Below are 19,874 nucleotides of genomic sequence, written 5' to 3'. Positions count from 1 at the left end.
AACAAAAGTTTTGCCTGAACTTGGAACTCTATGGCTTTGCATGAAATTACCAATTGTTTGGCGAATTTCTGGTTTTCCCATTAACATATTTTATCAGAAACTGGCTGTGAGGGCTTCATATTGCAACAAAATTGGAAGAGAGGGTGAGTTGTTCTCCACCAATAATTTAAAGAATTTAGCCACAACTATTCTTTTTACACTCCTAATGACATAAATTATGAATGATGAAGGGATGTTTAGTTTTCAGAAGAGCATATATCAAAATGCATAACTACTCCACCATTATTTGGAGAACTCACTACAACAATTTCCCTATCTTGACCATTTAACTATTTGCAGAGAATTTGAACTGAACTCAATAGACAGCCCTGTTTAGAGTACCTCATGGCACGCACTATTCCCCATATTCTCAAAGTCTGCTGATTCAGTAATGGTAATTGCCAAAGACATCAAACTCCATTTCAGGTAGGTAGCAAGTACATCATCCGGAACTGGATGGTTCTGTCCATTGCGATAGCCAAGTCCTGGAGCATGAAAGATTTGCCAGAAATCCTTTAAAGTACAGAATGATTGAGGTATATAAACATTTATGTCTATTGTGTGGCACAGTGGAACACTTTCATATATGAGATGAATGACCATTGCAATATTGATTTAGCCTCCACTATACATTACGAATGGAACAGAATAAATGTAGTCCATTTCAGTATCTTAACCTGCCCGTAAATAGAAATATACAGACAAAAACCTTATTTTACACTGCAACAGCTACCATATAAGACCCGGCTCCAAATAACCAGGGACTCTGAACAAGATTTACTTTTACAAAGTGATCGACTACTGTGATCATTTGGAGAATATGTGGAGCAAACTAATTCAGAGAATACCTAAAAGTCCTGTCAAACACTTAAGAATGCAAAGGTCTGAATCTATTTGCCATTCACCCAAAGATATATGAATCTGAATGCCCTCAGGTTGCAGATGGTATGGTCAAATGTCATATTCAAAAGCTAGTTCTTTGTGGTAACAACCAGTTGTTACCACATACAAGCCTTAATTGGGTCACATGGACTTTTCAACTCCATAGTTTTGGTGAAGTCTCACAGCAGAAGAAAGAATAGTGACCCTGCTGTGCACCCCTAGCCCATATCCTTCAAGAGCTCATGGAGCAGATGCTTCAGTTAGGATTAGAACATGGTCACTCCTTTAGAATCACAAAGTTTATTAAGCTCCATGGTGCTAATAAGTCCCACCATTTTACTTTGGTGGTATCTTAGACACACCAAATCCTTCATCCACACATTTAAGCTGTTAGGGACAATCAGTACACTGACTACATGTTCCAACAAAATTTTCAAAATCAACAATATAAAAAGTGGCTCTTGTTGATCTCCCACAGGAGGAATTCTCTCATATCCAATATTTTAGGCTCAGTACCTCTGCTAGGATGACAACCTTTACTGCATGTGGTACCAGATTTTAAGACCATGGGATGTCTCCAACTTCTCCATCAAGTTTGCCAAGAAGCAAGTGCCAGGGATTGTACGTAAGCTAGTTAAGGGCATTTGATCAAGTGAGCTTTTCTAGGAGTGAAGTCTGCTTTAAGCACTCAGGTGTTCAATTTTCTAAAAGTGATTCTTTAATAACTCCTAATGGTGGCCTCCATCAATCCTGGATGTTCCTTAATAATGAAAGTAAGGCGCAGATCCCTTGGGGAGGCGGTAACATTCGTACCCTGTGTGATTGCATGGTCCTTTTCTAGGCATTCCAAAGGTTGTTGCGGATTTCTATCAGAACCAGAAGCTCCTTGTCTTAAACCTTTACTTTCTTCTTGATCGAAGTTGACTTAAGTTTGGATCCACTTGGTCCAAATAATTGCTTCAAACAGGTATAGGTTGGTGTGTACGTTGTTTGCAAGAGGGTGTGAGGCATAATTCATAATTGTAGGAACTTGCCCCAACAAGGATATGCAATCCTGGAATACAGCATCACTTTTTCTCCTAGCTGGCCAAGGGTTATGCTGAGTTAACATGCAAGTGATGTTACTGTGCTTTGTATTTAATTTAAAGCAGTTTACCAAATTCAGGTCATAACCAATAGGTGGTAACTTTTAACGTTCCCTAAAAAAATTGGACTTAAGGGGACTCTATACTGGGTTATATTTCCTTTAATGTACCAGAACTCACTTGAGTATAATATGCTTAGAATGTGTGAATAGTCCTATTTATATGGAGTAGTTCTCTATTTTTCTGTGAGAAATCAGTGTGTCCGCTTGCAATGTTTGGGTCCTATGTTTATTCAGACTTTTTTGGGGAGATAAAGTTTTATATTCTAGAAACCATCTTCCAGGAAGGTCTCTGAATTACTGCTCATCTGATCTCCCCTAATTTCCTAGAGCACAGTAGTATTCTGTATCAAAGAGGATTAAAAGAATAGCTTCCAAAATGTTTGACTCTACCTGCTCAGTTCAAGACCATATTACGACAAGGCATTCACATCGTCCCAGAGAGTTGATCGCTCTGATTGTTAACTGTAGGAAAAGCTGATGAAGGTCACATGGGGGCTCTTCATCTCTCCTACTCCATCTGCCTTTCATTGTCTCTTGCTCTCCAACATGAAGCATGTGCCCATCGTCATATTTAAATGGCACTATGCATTTAATAGTGAGTGATCTCTAAATCTCCCTAACTGCTAGTCTTGTGTATGCTTCCATTCATAATGTGCAAAATAGACCATACAGCAGAGGTTCATGCTACGTTTAAAAGCGCATTATGGCAATGTTTCGTTAGACCTGCAATTCACCTGCTTTACAGGTCCTCTTCTAGACTTCATTATCTGAATTTTCTGTGCATCTGTAAGATGAACAAGATACTTTTAGTATTTAATCCACAAATGGTAATGAGATCTCCAGTGTTAGCATATGAACATTCCTTTTCAATGTCAAAACTAAAGATATATTTTTGGGGTGGTACTTACTGCATGTGTTAAGTTCAGACGCCCATAATATAATTTAGTTGCTAAAAGGCACCCCCAGTCACTCGCCAAGATGAATGTTGTTGTGCTGTGTAAGAATAAGCATTTTGATACAAGGCTTTCTTAATGTGAAGAGAATAGTCAACGCCATCTCAAATGTTTTTCACTCCATTGCAGGAATTGTCTTTTTGGATGAAGTAGACAAGATAGGCAGCGTGCCTGGCATTCATCAACTGCGAGATGTTGGTGGTGAAGGAGTTCAGCAGGTATGCATTGAATATTAAACTTTTACTATACATCTTTTGCATTCATATCCGTCATTATTACTGATCTGATGGCAGGTTACAAGAAAATATAATTGTTTGAAGTAATTGCTCTTTATTTATTCTCAGACTGCACAATTGTAATGATTGATGTGGTTTGAATTATATGTTGGTTTTGAAAACCTCATGTCTAGAATTGTCTGCTTATTTTCCTATTGTTGGTTCTTGTTACAGAGGTGGTTTATAAAGTGAAAATCAGTCGTGTGTTTCTAATTGATGCTACTAACCACAGATTCCTCATATTAGAATGTTATATAGAAGCCAAACAAGGTCCTGTACGTTTTCTGCAATGCTCATGCGTGTTGATAAGAATAGGTACGCGGTTCTGCGCTGACTCAATACCGTCTCAAAATTGACGGAGCCCATCTACATTTCAGTGCCAGCCCTGCGTGTTTGTCAGCTCCTTTCTTTCTGTGCCTTCTGATGCAGATCAAAAAGTTTGTAGGATATTGGTTATGGACCTCCAAGATGTTGCCTTAGCTGCCTGGGCTCTCGCCATGTCTCGAAGTTGTTAGACAATGCACACCCTCATGCACCAAAGGCGATTTTATACTAGGAGGAAAAGATGTACATCCACAGACATAAGAAGTTGGTGTCCTCAGTCGGGTCCAACTCCAAGTCACAGACCCAGTTCTGTTTCTGGTCCCAGTCATTTCCAGAGACCACTCAACTTCCTCCTCAAAATCTTAGGTGGAGTGGATATAGAGTCAACCACAAGCATAAGAAACCAAAGCAGGGCCTGTTCAAATTCTGTTACAGACGTCCAATCTGGCCCTGAAATCTGTGCCAGTTCTCAATGCTCCAACACCAGTACTGACTCCATTAGTGCAGCATGGTGACCCAGAGCAGACACCCATGTCGAACGCCGGGCTGACATTCTTTCAAGCTCAATCACTGTTTTGCTACTAAAGCGCAACCAGTTGACATGCAGCTTAACTCTAATACAGTGACTTTAACAGTACCCAACTACAAGCAAAAGCTCCCTTTTCTTTTTGGTTCTGACACCGATACTATGGTGGAACTGGCTGCACCCCAGGATATTAATGATGGGGATGAAGATGGCCTACTCCCCCCTTATTAGGATATTGCCTTATAAATTGACTTGCAAATCTCCAATGCGATGGACACCTCTCCTGAAACAGTTTGACTCTCCACATGGGCCACCAGTGGAAGAAAGTGCCTTTTTTGGAGTGGTGGTTCGGAGGACAGTTGAAGTTGGTACTAGAATTACAGTTGCCCTCTATTAAGACTCCAGTACATGTTTTGACAACTTTTACAGCCTGGTCCACCTAAATCAGAGCCCTTGATTTCATTCAACGAGGCACTTATGCATACCCTGATAGGTACCTAGTTAAAATCATATTCATGTCTATCCGTTTCCAACATGTTAGCCAGGTGACTTAGACCTAAACCAAATTATTCCGATTTTTTTCACCCAGCACCTCATTCCAGAAAGTCTCTTTTTAAAGCTTCGACCAGTAAGGTAATGACCAGTCCCCTGGATAGGGAATCCAAAAGGGTTGATGCTATTGCAAGCAAATGTTTTCTTCTGCCACCAGGGCTGGATTGGGGTACCCTAAGCAGCCCTGGAAAAAATGCTGACTGCAGCCCTGTTCCCTTTGTTTCCTTGTGCCATTTCTATTTCCATCCATACATATATTCTCTCTCTCCCCTCTCTGATCTCTTTCCCTCTTCCTTTGTCCCCCTCTTTTTTGCCGGTGAAGCCCCACTGCACCTGCTGTAATTTACCTCATGGAACTGGGGAAAGTGACAACCCAGGCCCGCCCCTGGTGCCTCTTTCAAAATCGGTTTCCAAAAGCCCCAGCCCGACGGGAAAATGCCTGGTGAAATAAAAGGCCTGTCCGTCCTGTCGGCTAGCCTCACACAGAGGTCCATAAACACATTCTCTCTCTTGAACTGATATCACATACACTATGGGAGATGGCAGCGAGATCTTGCCGCTGTCTCGTAGGACCTTAGAGCTTGCTTGACCCAGACGATCCATGATGGGCAAGACATATCGAATGTCATTTCCACAGGCTTAGATGCCTCAGATTGCATTGACAGGGCAGTGTGTACCAGGTTTCTGTAGACACACCTATATATAGTCAGCCATATTTTCTTGCAATATGCAGGTATCTCTGCCCTTGATGTGTGTCATTTCTTTGGAGGAAAGGTGCGCTCTGCTCTGGAACTCTTTAAAGATAGTAGGGCCTCAGCACTTTCTTTGGGACTATTGACTCCCACAAAGCAATCTTCCATTGGTTCTGCAAATTTAAGGGCTAATTCAATGGGCTAGCCTGTCCGTAGCAGCAGCCTTCCAAATCACTGATGCACCAGGTAGCCCGGCCTTTAAAAATCGCAGATGCGGAACCAGCAGACAACACACAGTCCAACAAAGAGACCAGTTCTCCAACTCTCCTTCCCTGCTACAACAGCCAACAGGCCACTTTAATTTGACAACAAAAATCACTAATGCAAAATGGTTGATATTCTCAAATGAGGTCATCCACTTAAATCGGAAAACTCCTAAATCTTATGTAGATGTCCAATGACAATTCAAGATATGTCAAAATATTTAGCCGAACCCTCACACGCCAATCTAGGTGACATGCTTAATCATAAGGTGGTCTCATTCATCAGACATGAATACAGTGACAAATGTGCTTTTTATGTTTAGGGGGTACTTCCTGTGGTGATAGTATTGTATCCAGAATTATGACTAAACATCTGCTACTTTCGAAGAATACTACTTTAATAATTTATCATCTGTCACTACAATCTTTTTTTACATTTGTTTTAACTGTTTTTATTTTTTAAACACCAGCCAGAACCTCAGTAGGTGAACCTTGTACAAAGTAGATTTTACATTATTACAGTCAGTAGTTACTTTCAGGGAAACAAAGATTACAATTAGGGAGTTCATTCTCCAATACAACTCCCCCTCCCTGGATGAAAAATGACTCTTCCCATTGACGTATTCTTAAAGTGAAGAAATCTGCTGACTAGTTGCTAACTTGTGTGCTGGGGTGTGTATTGTCAATCTCTTCTCCCTCAATTTCTAGGTTGTAATATCTCAGCCATGGCTGCCATATTTTGGTGAACCCTTTAGGGTACGCTCTGGCTGTGTACGTTGGCTTATCGGCCCCCTTATATAGTTCCAAACTGGCTCACCATTTTGCTAGAGTGGGCAGGCCCTCAGCTCCCCAGTGCATGGCAACGTCTTTTTGCAACTATCAACCCTAAGTTACTCAATAGGAGTTTGTGCCTTGGGAGATCAACATCTGTAGGGGTGCCAAGTATAACATATTTGGGGTCCACAGGTATCTGTGCCTCTAATATATTGTTAAGTTCCTTTACTATTTGTGACCAGTATCTTTATCCATGCTTACATTCTCATAACGTGTGTATGTAGGTGCTGCGGTCTGTTTTACAGCGTAGACAGTTGGGCGTTTCTGCTCTTCCCGTAGTGTGTAGTCGAGCCCTGTCATAGTGTACCCTGTGGAGGACTTTAAGTTGTATCAACCTTAAACAGAGCTTAATCAACACCTCTCTTGGGTGCATCAATGCCCCCTCCCAGTCAATGTCATCTAATGGACCCGTGGCTTCTTTCTATTTAGACCTGTGGGATATCAGCCTGTTAGCGATGTTGTTCGAGTTTTATATGTCCAAGAAATCGCCTTTGAGGGTATTCCCTTTTGTAGTAGGCTGCCTGTAGTGTAAATTGTTTGTGCCCTCCAGACATGTTGCAGTTTAAGTATTTGTAGTTTTGATTGTGTCAACTGATTTTCGGTTTGAACAGCCGCAAAGGTGATTAAGTCCACGTCTTTGAGTATGTCACCCACTGTAGTGATCCCAACCATGCCCCAACCCCTGAAGCCCTGCATTTTCACAATTTCTGGCAATCTCCTACCCTCCCATAGTGGCTTCGCTTTAGTCAATTTCTTTTCCCATCCCATCTGTTGATCCCCTCTGTTCCAGGCCTCAATCGTCCTCCTTGTGGCTGGTAGTAGGTCTCGGACACCTGCACCCCCCTAGAGATAGTTGAGGTGGGAGTGTTTCCAAAATTGGAACCTTTCCAAAGCGTACATGGGGTGATCTCCCGCAGCGTGTCCCCATTCATTGATTACAATGAAATGTGTGGCCTGGAAGTAGGCTTGGATATCCGGCAGGGCGATTCCCCGTTGTATTGGTTGCGCTGCAATATTTGCAACACCACTCTTGGATGGCCCCCGTTCCATAAAAGTGTTCGGAGTTCATCATTGATTGACTTGAAAATAGCCCCTTGGACTCTGTGGTGTGTGTTTTGGAGTATGTATAGTAGCTTAGGAAGCGTCATTTTATACATAGTCGCTCTCCCCCAGCAGCGTCAGAGGGAACCTCGCCACATCTTCACGGAATTCTGTCAGAACCCGCTTGATGTTATGATGAAGGTCATCAGCTTCATTTACGGAGATGTACAGCTCCAAATATCTGAAACCCTCTCTGGTAATGTGGAGGTGTCCCGGTATTGACCGTGTATCAATGGAACCTCCCACAGGATATAGACTTGACTTTTCCCAGGTTATATTGTATCGCACGTATTTGCCATAATCCTTAAACAGTTGCAGAATCAGAGGGAGTGTAGTGTCAGGGTTGGTGATACAGAGCAGGATATTATCTGCATAGAGAGATATCTGTTCGTCTTTGAGGTGACCTCCTGTATCCTGGAATGCACTGAGCTCTAACCAGGCACACCAATGGCTCTAGTACCAGGGCAAAGAGCAAGGAGGTGTCAGGGTTGGAATGAAAGGAGTTTGTAAACTCCAATGCGCCACAACAGTCCTGAAAAAAACTATTAGGAAACAATCACACTCTGGAACTAAATCGCGGGTGATCGTTGCATGAAATAAGGCAGTCAGTTCAGTTCTCCCAAAAGGGAGGAATGCGAGAGAGGTTGGCTGTCTAGTTTCTTGCGCCTGGTTCCCTGCGCATGATATTGCTCAGCTGTGACGTGGCGCTGCTGAAATTCAAACCGCGCACTTCACCAACGATTTTCCCTGTAGAGGAGTTATTTCATTGAAGCTGCAGTAGTCAGTCAGTGTACAGGTTAGTTTTGTGCTAGGCTAAGGCGTAGAGTAGCGCATTTTGTAACGGCAGTAGTTAGATAGGAGTTAGCATTAATTCATAAGGTTGCAAAATCTAAATAGGCATAGAAAGAATTTTCACTTACCGTTAATCTTTTGGTCCTGAGTCCTCCAAGGGGTTGACAACAGCGCCCTGCAAACTAGTTCTCCTGCAGAAGAAAAATACAAAGAGAGTTACAAAAAATAACAAGTAAGACAAAATTACAGAGTGAAGTGCCCACAAACTTTACTCGCCCGAGCAGAATGGCTGAAGGGTTGGAGTTAAAAAAAAAAATTAGGAAATGTCCTTAACCACTTGGCTGCTAAGGTACATCCCCCTCTTCCCATTGACTTTCCATTGAAATCAATGGAAACTCCATGACGAGTTACCCTTGTCATTAGCACTGAAGGGGTTAAGGAAATTCAACAGGAATTAATGGCTGTGATGGAGGAGAATAAGGTTATTACATTTCAGATGGAGGCTGCTAGACATGAGACAAAAGAAATGGCGGCCCAGCTTAAGCGAGATGGGTCTGGGTATAAGTTTCATTCACTTCCTTCTGGAACTGGTATGTTTAACCAAGGGCAAGCTGGTAGTACCGGGTCCACCACTCGGGTTGTACATTCTTTGGCCCCAGTTATCCCTTTAGCACCTCCAGAGCGCTTCAGTGGGGATCCCCAAAAGGCTTAAGTCTTTTTGACTCCGTGTTCTTTACATTTTATGTGCCGACCCTCAGTCTTCCCTGACGCACCGTCTCGAATTGCCTTCTTATTGTCTTACCTCAATGGAGATGCTGCATCCTGGTTAATGCCTTTGGTTCCTCAAGATGCACCCATACTGTACAACTCTGAGGAATTTAAGAAGGAATTTTTACGTATTTTTGATCGACGGAAAGTCGCACAAGCAACAGATAATGAATTGCTGGAATTTGAGGCAAGGGAATCGCGAATTAGTCACCTATCTGGCGCAATTTAACAAGTTGGTTGCAGAAACGGATTGGCAAGAGTCTAAAAGAGCCGCCTTGTTCTATCGAGGGTTGAAGGATGACCTAAAAGATTCCAAATCGCCCAACTGAGGTGTGTGCCTTGATTGACCTTTTGTTAGAGATTGATTATAGACAAACTGAGAGGAGAGGTGAAAGGAGATGAGAATTTCGACCAAATGTAACTCGCTTTGACTGGGCAAGGTCAGACCTGGTGAGATCAGGGGGAAAAGAAAACAGTGTTGAGCCAATGCAAATTGGAACCATTACAGACCCCCTTTCAAAAGAAGAGAGAAAAATGCAGACAAAATAATCTATGTCTTTATTGTGGTACCAACTGGAATTTTCTGAAAGAATGCCCCAAAAAGCCCAAAACTTTCAAGAAGGAACTCTCAGCACCACCAGTAGATCGAGTTGGGCTGGTGGTTGCAAACAAGAATACAACAGAGTACAGAGTTTTTTTGAAAGCGTTACCCAAGGAGAGAATTGAAGCAGTGAGGGCCATTGATGGTACCAACATATCCTCCGACCCAATAACAAGTCAAACGGAAATTGTGGAACTCATCTCAATGGAAGGTCATAGGGAGGAGATTCAATTCAATTTAATTGATGCCCCACAGTTTGGAATCATATTGGGTCTTCCCTGGTTGACAGAACACAACCCGACAATTAACTGGAGTGAAAGAACAGTGAAGTTCAACTCTGGTATTGTTTGGAACATTGCTTCAGAGAAAAACTGAAAGAGCACAAGGAAAACCCAGCAGCTTTACTATGCGAAAGGAAGACGATTGTGTGTGCAGTGCCCTTACCTGTTGAATACTAGGAGTTTGCTGCAGTGTTCAGCGAATCGGAATCAAAAAGGTTGCCCCCCCATCGATCTTACGACTGCAAAATCGATTTGGAACCAGGATCCAACCTTCCATGTAGTCGGATTTATGTGCTTACTGAAGCTGAGAATCGACATCTAAAGGATTACCTTCAGAAATACTTGGAAAACGGATTAATTCGACCGTCCCAGTCCCCAGTCCCCAGTCCCCAGTCCCCAGTCTCATCCCCTCTGTTTTTCGTCCCGAAACAGGACAGGGATTTGAGGACGTGTATTGACTATTGCGTCTTAAACAAGATTACCATCAAGAATCGCAATCCGTTGACCCCTGATTTACGTACTTCTGGATCAACTAAAAGATGCAAAAATTTTCACAAAGTTAGACTTGCAGGGGGCTTACCATGTAATCAAAGTCAGAAGTGGAGATGAATGGAAGACTGCATTCAGAACAAAGTATGGATTGTATGAGTACCAAGTCATGCCCTAGGGCTTACGTAACGCCCCTGCAGCCTTCCAGTACTTCATTAATGATGTTTTGAAAGAGTTCATCGATCAGTGCGTTATTGTCTATATCGACGATATTTTGATATTTTCATCTTCTGAAGAACAGAACACCGACATCGAGAAAAAAAAAGGACTTGCGCTGTCTGAAGGAAAACGATCTTTATGTGAAATTGGAAAAGTGTGCTTTTGGAGTAACTTTTGTGGGGATTTCTTAGCTTTTGTGAATGCACCAGAAGGGCTAACAATGGATATCAAGAAAATTGAATCGGTTCTGAATTGGCCTCCACCTTCCTCTGTGAACGAAGTACACAGCTTCATAGGATTTGCAAATTTCTATTGAAGGTTTATTCAAGACTTTTCTTTAAAGGTGGCACCTATTACAAGATTGTTACATAAGAGTTCCATTTCAATGGACTGCAGAGGCTAAAGAAGCCTAACAGTTTCTAAAGAAAAGTTTTACTTCTGCGCCCATTTTACTACATGCAGACCCTACTCAACCTTTTTACCTGGAGACTAATGCTTCTGAACAAGCTATCCGAGGGGTGCTTTCACAGAGACACAAAGAAACTGGCCAATTAGCCCCGGTAGTGTACCATTCTAGGAAGTTACAACCAGCAGTGATAAACGATACCGTTTCTGATAAGGCGCTCCTTGCTTATCAAAGACGGAGTTTACGCGACCGCCAGTTAAATTGGTTTTCGTGTGGTGGGAATTGAGAAATACTCCACATTCTGCTCCCGTGAGTACTGGTTTCAAGTGAGTAATAAGAGTCCCTGACAGGGGGACAAGGGGTTGCCTTGTCTGGTTCCTCTTCTTATGGGGGAGTCAGACGACATTACCCCATGACCCGAACTCAGGCTCTAGTGTTGGTATAAAGCAGCTCCACCCAAGTCATGAATCCCCATCCAAACCCAAACCTCCCAAGGACTTGCCGCATAAATGGCCAGTGGACTGTGTCGCAGACCTTTTCTGCATCTAGGGAAAGAAGCACATGTGGGGTAGACCTATTCTTCACTAAATCTAGCCAGTTGGCCAACCGACGGAGATTGAAACGTTTCACTCGGCTGGGCATAAAGCCTGTTTGGTCGCGGTGGATGAGGGGTGTGATCACCGGTAGCAGTTGTGCTGCTAGACTAGAGGCCAAGATTTTTGTTTCAACGTTGAGCAATGATATTGGGCGGTAGGATCCGCACCTCTCTGTGGGCTAACCCGGCTAAGAAATAACCACCACTGTGGCTTGACAAAGGTCTAATGGGAGCAATTCCTCCTCTCATGCCACTGGATACATATTTAAAATGTGGAGTCCTAACAGGCTAGGGTTTGGCTTGAAGAATTCCCCTGGTAGCCCGTTCAGTCCTGCGGTTTTCCCTGATTTTTGTCTATTAATTGCGTCTAATATTTCTGTCATGGTAATATCGATCTCAAGGGCTTCCTTACCGTCCCATGTCAAAGTGGAGGTATCTATTCTACTAAGATACTCTGCTATCTGGGAATCGTCTGCTAGTGGCCTAGGGTTGTATAGTTCAGTTTAACAGCGTGCGAATGCCCCTGCTATAGTGTGTGTGGTTACGTGCATTTCTTCCGTCTCCTGGATCTGGGCCACGCAGCTCATCTCTCTCTCCCTTCTGCCCAGCCAAGCTAGAAGCTTCCCAGCTCTGTCTCCCAACTCATATAGTCTGTGGTGCATGGCCTGAATTTGGTTCTTTACCTCCCACTCTGTCAGTGTTCGAAATTCCCTGCATGTAACTGCGATTTGTCGTATCAAAGGGGCCTCTGCATCTGGGCTAATATCTTTCTCAAGTTCCAGGAGTTTACATTCTAGAGTTTCTAATTGGCGAGTTTCTTCCCTCCTTTTCCGCGCTATTACGTCTTGCACCTTACCTCGGATCACTGTCTTATAAGCCTCCCAAAGGGTGGCGGCCGAGGCCACGAACCCTCAGCCTCCGTCCTTTTCATTCCAGTTACTGTTTTGTCCTGGAGCTCCCCGGTATTTAGTCTCCAATCTGACGGTTGTCTACTTCCCCTACCTTTCACCAACAACCACAGTGGTGCGTGGTCAGAGATTTCCCTTGCGCAGTACTCCACCTTTTCCACTGTCCGTACCTCCCCCGCTGGGGCAAAGAAATAACCAAGTCTGGATAAGACTCCCTGGGCCTCGGAGAAGTATGAAGAAGTGCGGTCTATTGGGTGGTATCGCCGCCAGAGGTCAGTCAGCCCCAAAGAGTTCACAAATTCGGCCAGAGGAGTGGGTATACGCGTTCCTGTGGAAATGTGTGTGTGGTCAAGGTTTGGGTCAATTACATCATTGAAGTCACCTCCCAGGGGTAGGGGCCCGATCTTAGCTACTGTATCTAGTGTTTGAGATTGCAGTCGTTGTGGAGCATAGATATTGAACAACATAAGCTCTCGCCATCCCAGGTCCCCCGGACGGCAATGAAAGTTCACCAGGTTCTGTCCAGATCTTAGTTGTATAGAAGGGGGGAGTTTTCCTAATCAATATGGTGACAACCCGAGCCCCTGAGGAAAATCCCGCGTGTGCAAGTGTTATGTATGACCCCCCCTATAAAGGCGCAATGTGTACCCATCAGGAGGGTTTCCTGCAAAAAGATAATGTTGGACTTAAGCCTCTTGATCTATCTAGCTACTAGTCCTCTCTTGATCTTACTACCTAGCCCATTGACATTCTTAGTCAACATTGTGTAAGGTTCCTCATCCATTGTGCGTGCGTCTTTTTCGTCTGTATATGTTCGGGAAGGCCTGCCTACTTGTCTCTTTCCTCTTGTCCTTATCTGCAACTCTGGCACTCCTACTGCTATCTGTATAAAGAACTTGCCCTCAGGCATAATAGCGAATCTTTTATCCCTCAACCTACCCCACCCAACCCCACGCCCATCCCCTGAACTATCAACTTGACAACCTGGCGTAGGTGTAGCCTGAGAGGTCTGTATTCTCTTCCCTTCCCCTAACCCTCTAAAATGCTAATCAAATCAATAAAGGATTTGAACTTAAGGTAAGTCTTGTCGCTCAGAAATGCTCAGCGCAGTAAAGTCTGGGGGGCTCCTTAGAGGGTCTGCAGTTGTCTGCCTTCGGCATAGCCTGTGTTTCAACCTTCAACAGCACCTTTGCCCTGTTACTTGTGGGTGTTCTCTAGATACCCTGTCCCCGTACTTCGTTCTTCCAATTGGTTAATGTACTTGAGGAGTGGGTGGTCGCTGTCCGTGTCGGCAAGGTACTCCTTATCCGAAGGTTCTGTGTGGGTACTGCCCCATTGGCTGGAGCATTTTTTATTAGCTTTGGTTTGTGTCTAGTCCAAGTCAGAGTGCATTTTCTTCTCCAGCGTGAGTGGGATCCCACTCAGAGGGGTCCCTGTCCACGTTCTGCGGCTTCCTGTGAGTCAGCATCTTTTTCACTCTGTGGCTTCGGTTCTGGCTGTGTTCATGCGTCTCTGAGTTGTGACTCTCCTATGCTTGCCTCACGCCTTAAAGAGGGGCGCTCCCCAATCCAGGCCCATGTTTCTTCTGGTGACTGGAAGAAATGGGAGTTGTCCTGAAAAATGACTTTTAATTTGGCAGGAAAGAGTAGCATGTACTGAATTTGCGGGGCTCTCAGCTTAACTTTAACCGAATCAAATGTGGTTTCGCATCTTCTGCACTTCCTGCTAGTAGTCAGGGAAGATCATTATTGTCCCTTTGGCATGTCTGATTTCACCAACACGCCATGACTCTGAGGATTGTATCTCGGTCTTGAAAGTTGAGAAATCCCACTCTTTTGCACGTCTGCCTGACATGGCTGCTCGCGGTCGCGTCCGCCACCACCGTGTTAAGTATGGGCTTCTACCCTACGTCCGGTGTAGTCTTGCATCATCACACTTGGAATTTGATGTGTCTTCCTGTGAGGAGTGCAATCTGCATCTGGCATTAGTGGTCACTCTTTGACCCAAAGGGACTCTTGTGCATTGGGCAGCACAGTGATCGTGTGCTCACCCGTTTTCATAGAACGCTCGCACAGCAGGGGAATTAGCCCAGCATGCGAGCGTTCTAACGGTCATGACGAGCTCAGCTCGTCATGAGCACACGAGCACCATGGCTCATGACGAGCCGAGCTTGTCATGAGCATCGAAGGAGTTAAGAGCTGGGTCTCTCTCCTGTTGTACATGAGGCCTGTCTTCTTCTTCGAGGTCTTCCTGATCCCCACCCAACAGCTACCCTCAGGCCCGCTCTCTCTGTCGGCGGCAGAGGCCTCCCATGGTAGATCCCAGATGTGGTCTTCCGTGACCACGTCTATTCCTCCCTCGCGCTGCTGGGCTTCAGGTTTGTTGGTTCCTTTGTCAGGTGGGATAGAGGCTCCTCTTCTAACCCCCTGCTCCCACCGATGGGTGGCTCAAGGTATTCCTCCCCACACCTCTGGGTCTCACAGCATCACCGAAGCTGCATTTGACCACTGCTTCACCTTTTTATTTAATTCCTTCTTCCGTGGACAGCTGGGCTGCACACTACTGGTCAGAGGATCAGGTAGAGCGCGTTTCGCGGTGTTTGCCCTTGGGCGCTTCAGACGATTCCAGCCTCTGTGCCTATGCTGGGGTCAGTATCTCTTCTTTAATGTGAGGTATACCAGGGGGAGGAAAGGCCAGGGGGGAGCCCGCCCGACCCTCCCGTACCCGCTCATCCGCAGACCCACTCTCCTGCATGTGGGCTCTGGCTCATATGCTTTGCTCGGCTAGATCCAGCACCTGCTTGGCCCTCTGGTGTCTCAATCGGCAACGGGAGGCCCTTCCCCCTTACCTCACATTCCCTCCATCTGAATCAGGGAAGAGCCTCCCCTTCTTACTCCTGTGGACTGGTCCGGACCATGGAACCTTCCTCTGCAGCCTTCAGTCTGTTCATCCGCTGCCGCACCACGCTGACCCGTTGGGTGGCTGAGTCGCCTCTCCCTCTCACCGATTCTGAGCCTTCTCCGCCGCTCCCGGAGGCCTCCGCAAGGCTTCTTATGTTGCGTCCCCGCTTCTGTCCTGGCTGGGGGGATGAGACCCAGTTCGCCCGATCCCGTCCGCGTGAAGCCCTTTTCACCTGCACACGGATTTGGGTCTGAGGTCCCGCATTACACTGGCCCATCTTCTTTACTTGTGTTGCCGTTCGCCTCCTGGTATGGCTCTCCCCCTCAGTGTTCCATGGGTCGGCGGCTGGGGAGCCAGGCTGCGTCCTCTTTCCTCGGCGCAGGGGAGTTTCCTCCAGGCTAGGCTTCCCTATCCGCCATGTTGGGTGGCCTCGTGTCGTCCCTTCACCTTCTCGTTTTCTCCTCCTCTACCCTACTCGCAGCCCTTTTGGACAGTTCTTGGATTGCCCACTGAGTGTGAGGGAATGATGGCGCTGAAGGTGGGCAGCAGATGGTGATTTGAAGGGGCAGGATCTAGCTCCTGATTAGATTCGGGCTACTGGAGCTCCATCAGACGCAGCTAGCCAGCCATTTTCATGGCCATGCCCTCCACTACAATCTTTTTTGATGAACAGGGTAGTCATATGTTGAAGCATGACACCTAGGCTGGTGTTTGAGTGCTCACCTAACATTTTTGGCATGCCTGCCATTTTGACACATTGAGATTATGAGCCCGATATTTCAGGCTTGATCTTAGATGGGTGGCTCGGAGGCTTCTTGGCCTTTTAGCCTTGTACATCCTCCTTGTCAATTACGCGTGGGGGCACATGCAGGGCCTGCAGTTGGAACCTCAAATGCCAGTGGGCCCACCATCAAAGCCACGTTTCAGACACCATCCATGTCTCAAAGAAGACAGAAAAAGATTTGCAGTGGTGGCTGACTGATAACAATTTTTCCTGTAGCACGTCGTCCTCCCTTCCCCACCGCAGTGATGACGGACACATTGTTACTGGTTTTGGGAGTTATCTGGGAGCAGTGAAGATCAGATGCCTCTAGTCTCCTGCAAACTCTAGTCAACCTACTGGAACTACGGGCCATTGGTTTGGCACTGAAGGCAAGAAAGCCTTTAGGGCCTAACTAATGGCCACTACTCGAGCTACTGGCTATTAGTTTGGCCCTGAAGGCTTTCTTGCCTTCAGTCAGCAGGAATGCGATGCAGGTTCTCACGGACCACACTACCACCACGTGGTACTGCAATAAGCAGGGCATGTGGGGTCCTGGGTCCTATTCCGGGAGGCTCAGTGCCTCTGTAGATGGCTCTAACGGTACATATTCCTGGTCCCCAACCACAAGGCATACTCCCTGAATACCAAAGTGGACAAACTGAGCAGCTGTTGCCTGGCAGATCACTTGTGACATTAACATCCCAAGGTGACGCAGTGCATATTTGATCAGTAGGAAAAGCCCTTGATAGATTTTTTTAGCCATTGTCAAGATTGTGCAGTGTCAGCGATTTGGGTGTGGGAGTTCCAGTGACAGCACACATTAAGAGACCTATTCTTGTTGGAATTGGACAAGGGACTCTTACCCAGCTTTTCGCCACTATCTCTACTGCCCGAATTCTGAAGAAGATCAAGAGCTGCCAGGTCCAAGTCAGACTAATTGCCCCAGATTGAGCCAGAAGAGTATGGTACCTGGAACTCCTGAGCATATGTCCTGAAATCAGGTTTCCACCGCTGGAGGACTTCTTGTCTCAGCAAAAGGGTAGAGTTCGGCATTCATCCGACCTTCTGCAGTCAGCAATTAACTGCATTTGATTGGCCATCTGAAGTGGTTAATTTCATTCTTGTCGGCAGGCAAAACCGAAAACAGTTGTGGCCGGTTCACAGACCCCTTCCAAGCAAAGCTGACAAATGTCTTTTTTCATTTGTTTTATCTGTGGCCCTGCAAGGCCTTACAGTAGGCACTGTAAAAATTAATTTGTTGGTCCTTTTAGCCTTTGCACTTTTGCTGGGCCAACCATCCCATTTCAAATCACCTATTGTATTGAGGTTTATTAAAACTTTGCTACACATATTCCCTCCCAAACCATGGAAGTTTAACTTATTCTTCACATTCCTCATGTGTACGCTATGCATGGTTGCTAGCTGCGTCTCTTGACTCTGAAAACGTTCTTCCTCATTTTGATTGTCAGCTGGTCACATGAGTGAACTGTATCCACTTTCAGTGCATCCGCCCCATGCCCCTTTCTTTCTACACAAATTGGTGCGGAGGACCCTGCAACCTTTTTGCCTAAAGTTGTGACTCCCTTTCATGTCGGGCAGCCCCACCAGCTTTCTTTGCCCTCATAGAAGGAGAGACTCCATCAGTTGGACCCCTAAATGGGCTTTAAGATTAATCGTGATCGTACCAAGGACCGTCGGGTGGATGATCATCTGTTTGTATGGTTTCCTGGAGGAAGTATGGGGCTGTGCAGAAGGGGACCATGTCAAGGTCCATAGCATTCTGCATCAGATTCCGCCACACACTAGCCAAGAAGCAGCCCTCAGAAGATGTGAGAGCACATTCCCCAAGGGCCAAAGCCGCTTCTACTGCATTGGCGCAAGTGGTGGCTGTCCTTGATATCTGCTAGGCTGTGATGTGGGCATTGGGGCATATATTCATGAAGCACTACTTCCTGGATAGCTGGATCCAATGAGAAAGACACTTCCTCCGCTCAGTTCTGCAAGTCCTTTTGATATGAGTCTGTAGTTAGAAGTTTCCATCAGAACGTCAGGTTACTTACCTTCAGTAACACTCTTTGTGATGGATATTCTATCTAAACATATATTTCTTACTGCCTTCCCTGTTCAGTGGAGTGCCCTTTTTATTAACATCTAAAAATGTTTCAAGTTAATGATCAGCACACTGTTACCAACAATTAAAATTTGTCACAGGATGGTGGGCAGAAAATCTGGATATTATTAAAGACACAGATGCTAAGTTTATGCAAATCTCTTTTATTGCCAGCTCACAGCAGCAACAACTGAAGACTCTAGAACTTCAAAAACATTCTAATAGGCTATAAAGTCACCGACTCGCCCCAAGTGGTCTTTTCCATTTTTGGGCGTTGCGAACAAGATAACTTCGAATTCTATTAACTTCCACCAAAAACTTCCATTAGTGACACAAAATTCTTACTCTGAGAGAGAAAAAACTAAGTTCAGTATTTTTTACCCATTTGGGGGGATATCCATTGTGGAGAGATCATTTTAGCCCCTTGTGTCTATAATAAAATCCTGGTTTTCTACCCACCAGGCTATGAAAAATCAAAATTTTATGGCATGACAATTAGGCTAACATTATGCAAGTTTAAAGCGCATTCAGCACATTATCAATTGCGCTTGTAACACGTCTAAGATAGCAACTTTTAAACATACTTTCATTGGACTAATCCGCAGACCTAAAGGTATCTTGTAAATATCTCCCAGGAAGAAAGCTTTGGAAGCTGAAGCACCGCTAAGGGAATGTGTACCAAACATAGTGATGTCGACCCCAGCTTCTTTCATTACTTTCTTCACCCATCTTGCTAAGGTGGGTGAAGAAACTGCTCTATGAGGGGATCTATGGGATATTAGCATTTGTTCTATATTCCCTCTTAACCTCTTAGTCCATTTCTCATACTCCATCAAGCATTTCACCATTTATAGTCTTTCATTCTTAGTAAAGAAGGGCTAGAAAACCGTACTTGACATGGTCTTTGTTTGTCTCTTTAAATAAAAGCAAACACCTTCGGGTTGGTAGTCCCTGCTGGTGATGTTTAAGGCTTTCACATCCGAGGTCCGTCTGAACGATACTATGCATAGTAAGACAGTGAGTTTATAAGAGATATGTTTTAGAGGTAGCCCAGAGTTCTCACCCCAGCTCATTATCACCTGGAGAACATCTCCAGATGAGCAGCGTAATTTGCAGAAGGTTAGTTTAGTACCTGCATACTTCGCATGATTTTTTTAGTTAGTAGGTTCTGACCCACAGAGCCCTAGTCTACAAGAAAATGACCTGCTGCAATAGCTCATCTGTAAACAGTAACTATTCTATACTTCAGCCCAACCTATTAATATGGCCACCAGCAGTTTTTAAGGGCTTTTCCTTTAATATGGATGTCCTTCCTCTATTGCAATGCCTCTTCCTTCTTTTTTTAATTGGTTGAGTTTGCAATCTCTGTAGTTTGCAGTGTTGCCGTTAATTAGCTGCCCTGGCAACCACTGAGGAGTAATGGTTGCCAGCTTTTCCTATGTGCAGTTTTATT

General features: G+C 45.0%; 1 protein-coding gene across 2 annotated transcripts in view; it reads left to right on the top strand.

Annotated features, from left to right (window-relative positions):
- CLPX (caseinolytic mitochondrial matrix peptidase chaperone subunit X) overlaps window positions 1-19,874 on the top strand; it is a 480,932-nt gene that overhangs the window by 350,255 nt on the left and 110,803 nt on the right. For both annotated transcript variants that reach the window (XM_078683091.1, XM_078683090.1), the window contains one exon: window positions 3,151-3,239. In XM_078683091.1, coding sequence (XP_078539217.1) covers window positions 3,151-3,239 — 89 coding nt within the window. The remainder of the gene's footprint in view (window positions 1-3,150; window positions 3,240-19,874) is intronic.

Source organism: Lissotriton helveticus, chromosome 3_1 (genome assembly GCF_964261635.1).
Source record: "Lissotriton helveticus chromosome 3_1, aLisHel1.1, whole genome shotgun sequence".
Taxonomy (NCBI): domain Eukaryota; kingdom Metazoa; phylum Chordata; class Amphibia; order Caudata; family Salamandridae; genus Lissotriton; species Lissotriton helveticus.
This window is presented reverse-complemented; position numbering and strand designations above follow the sequence as displayed.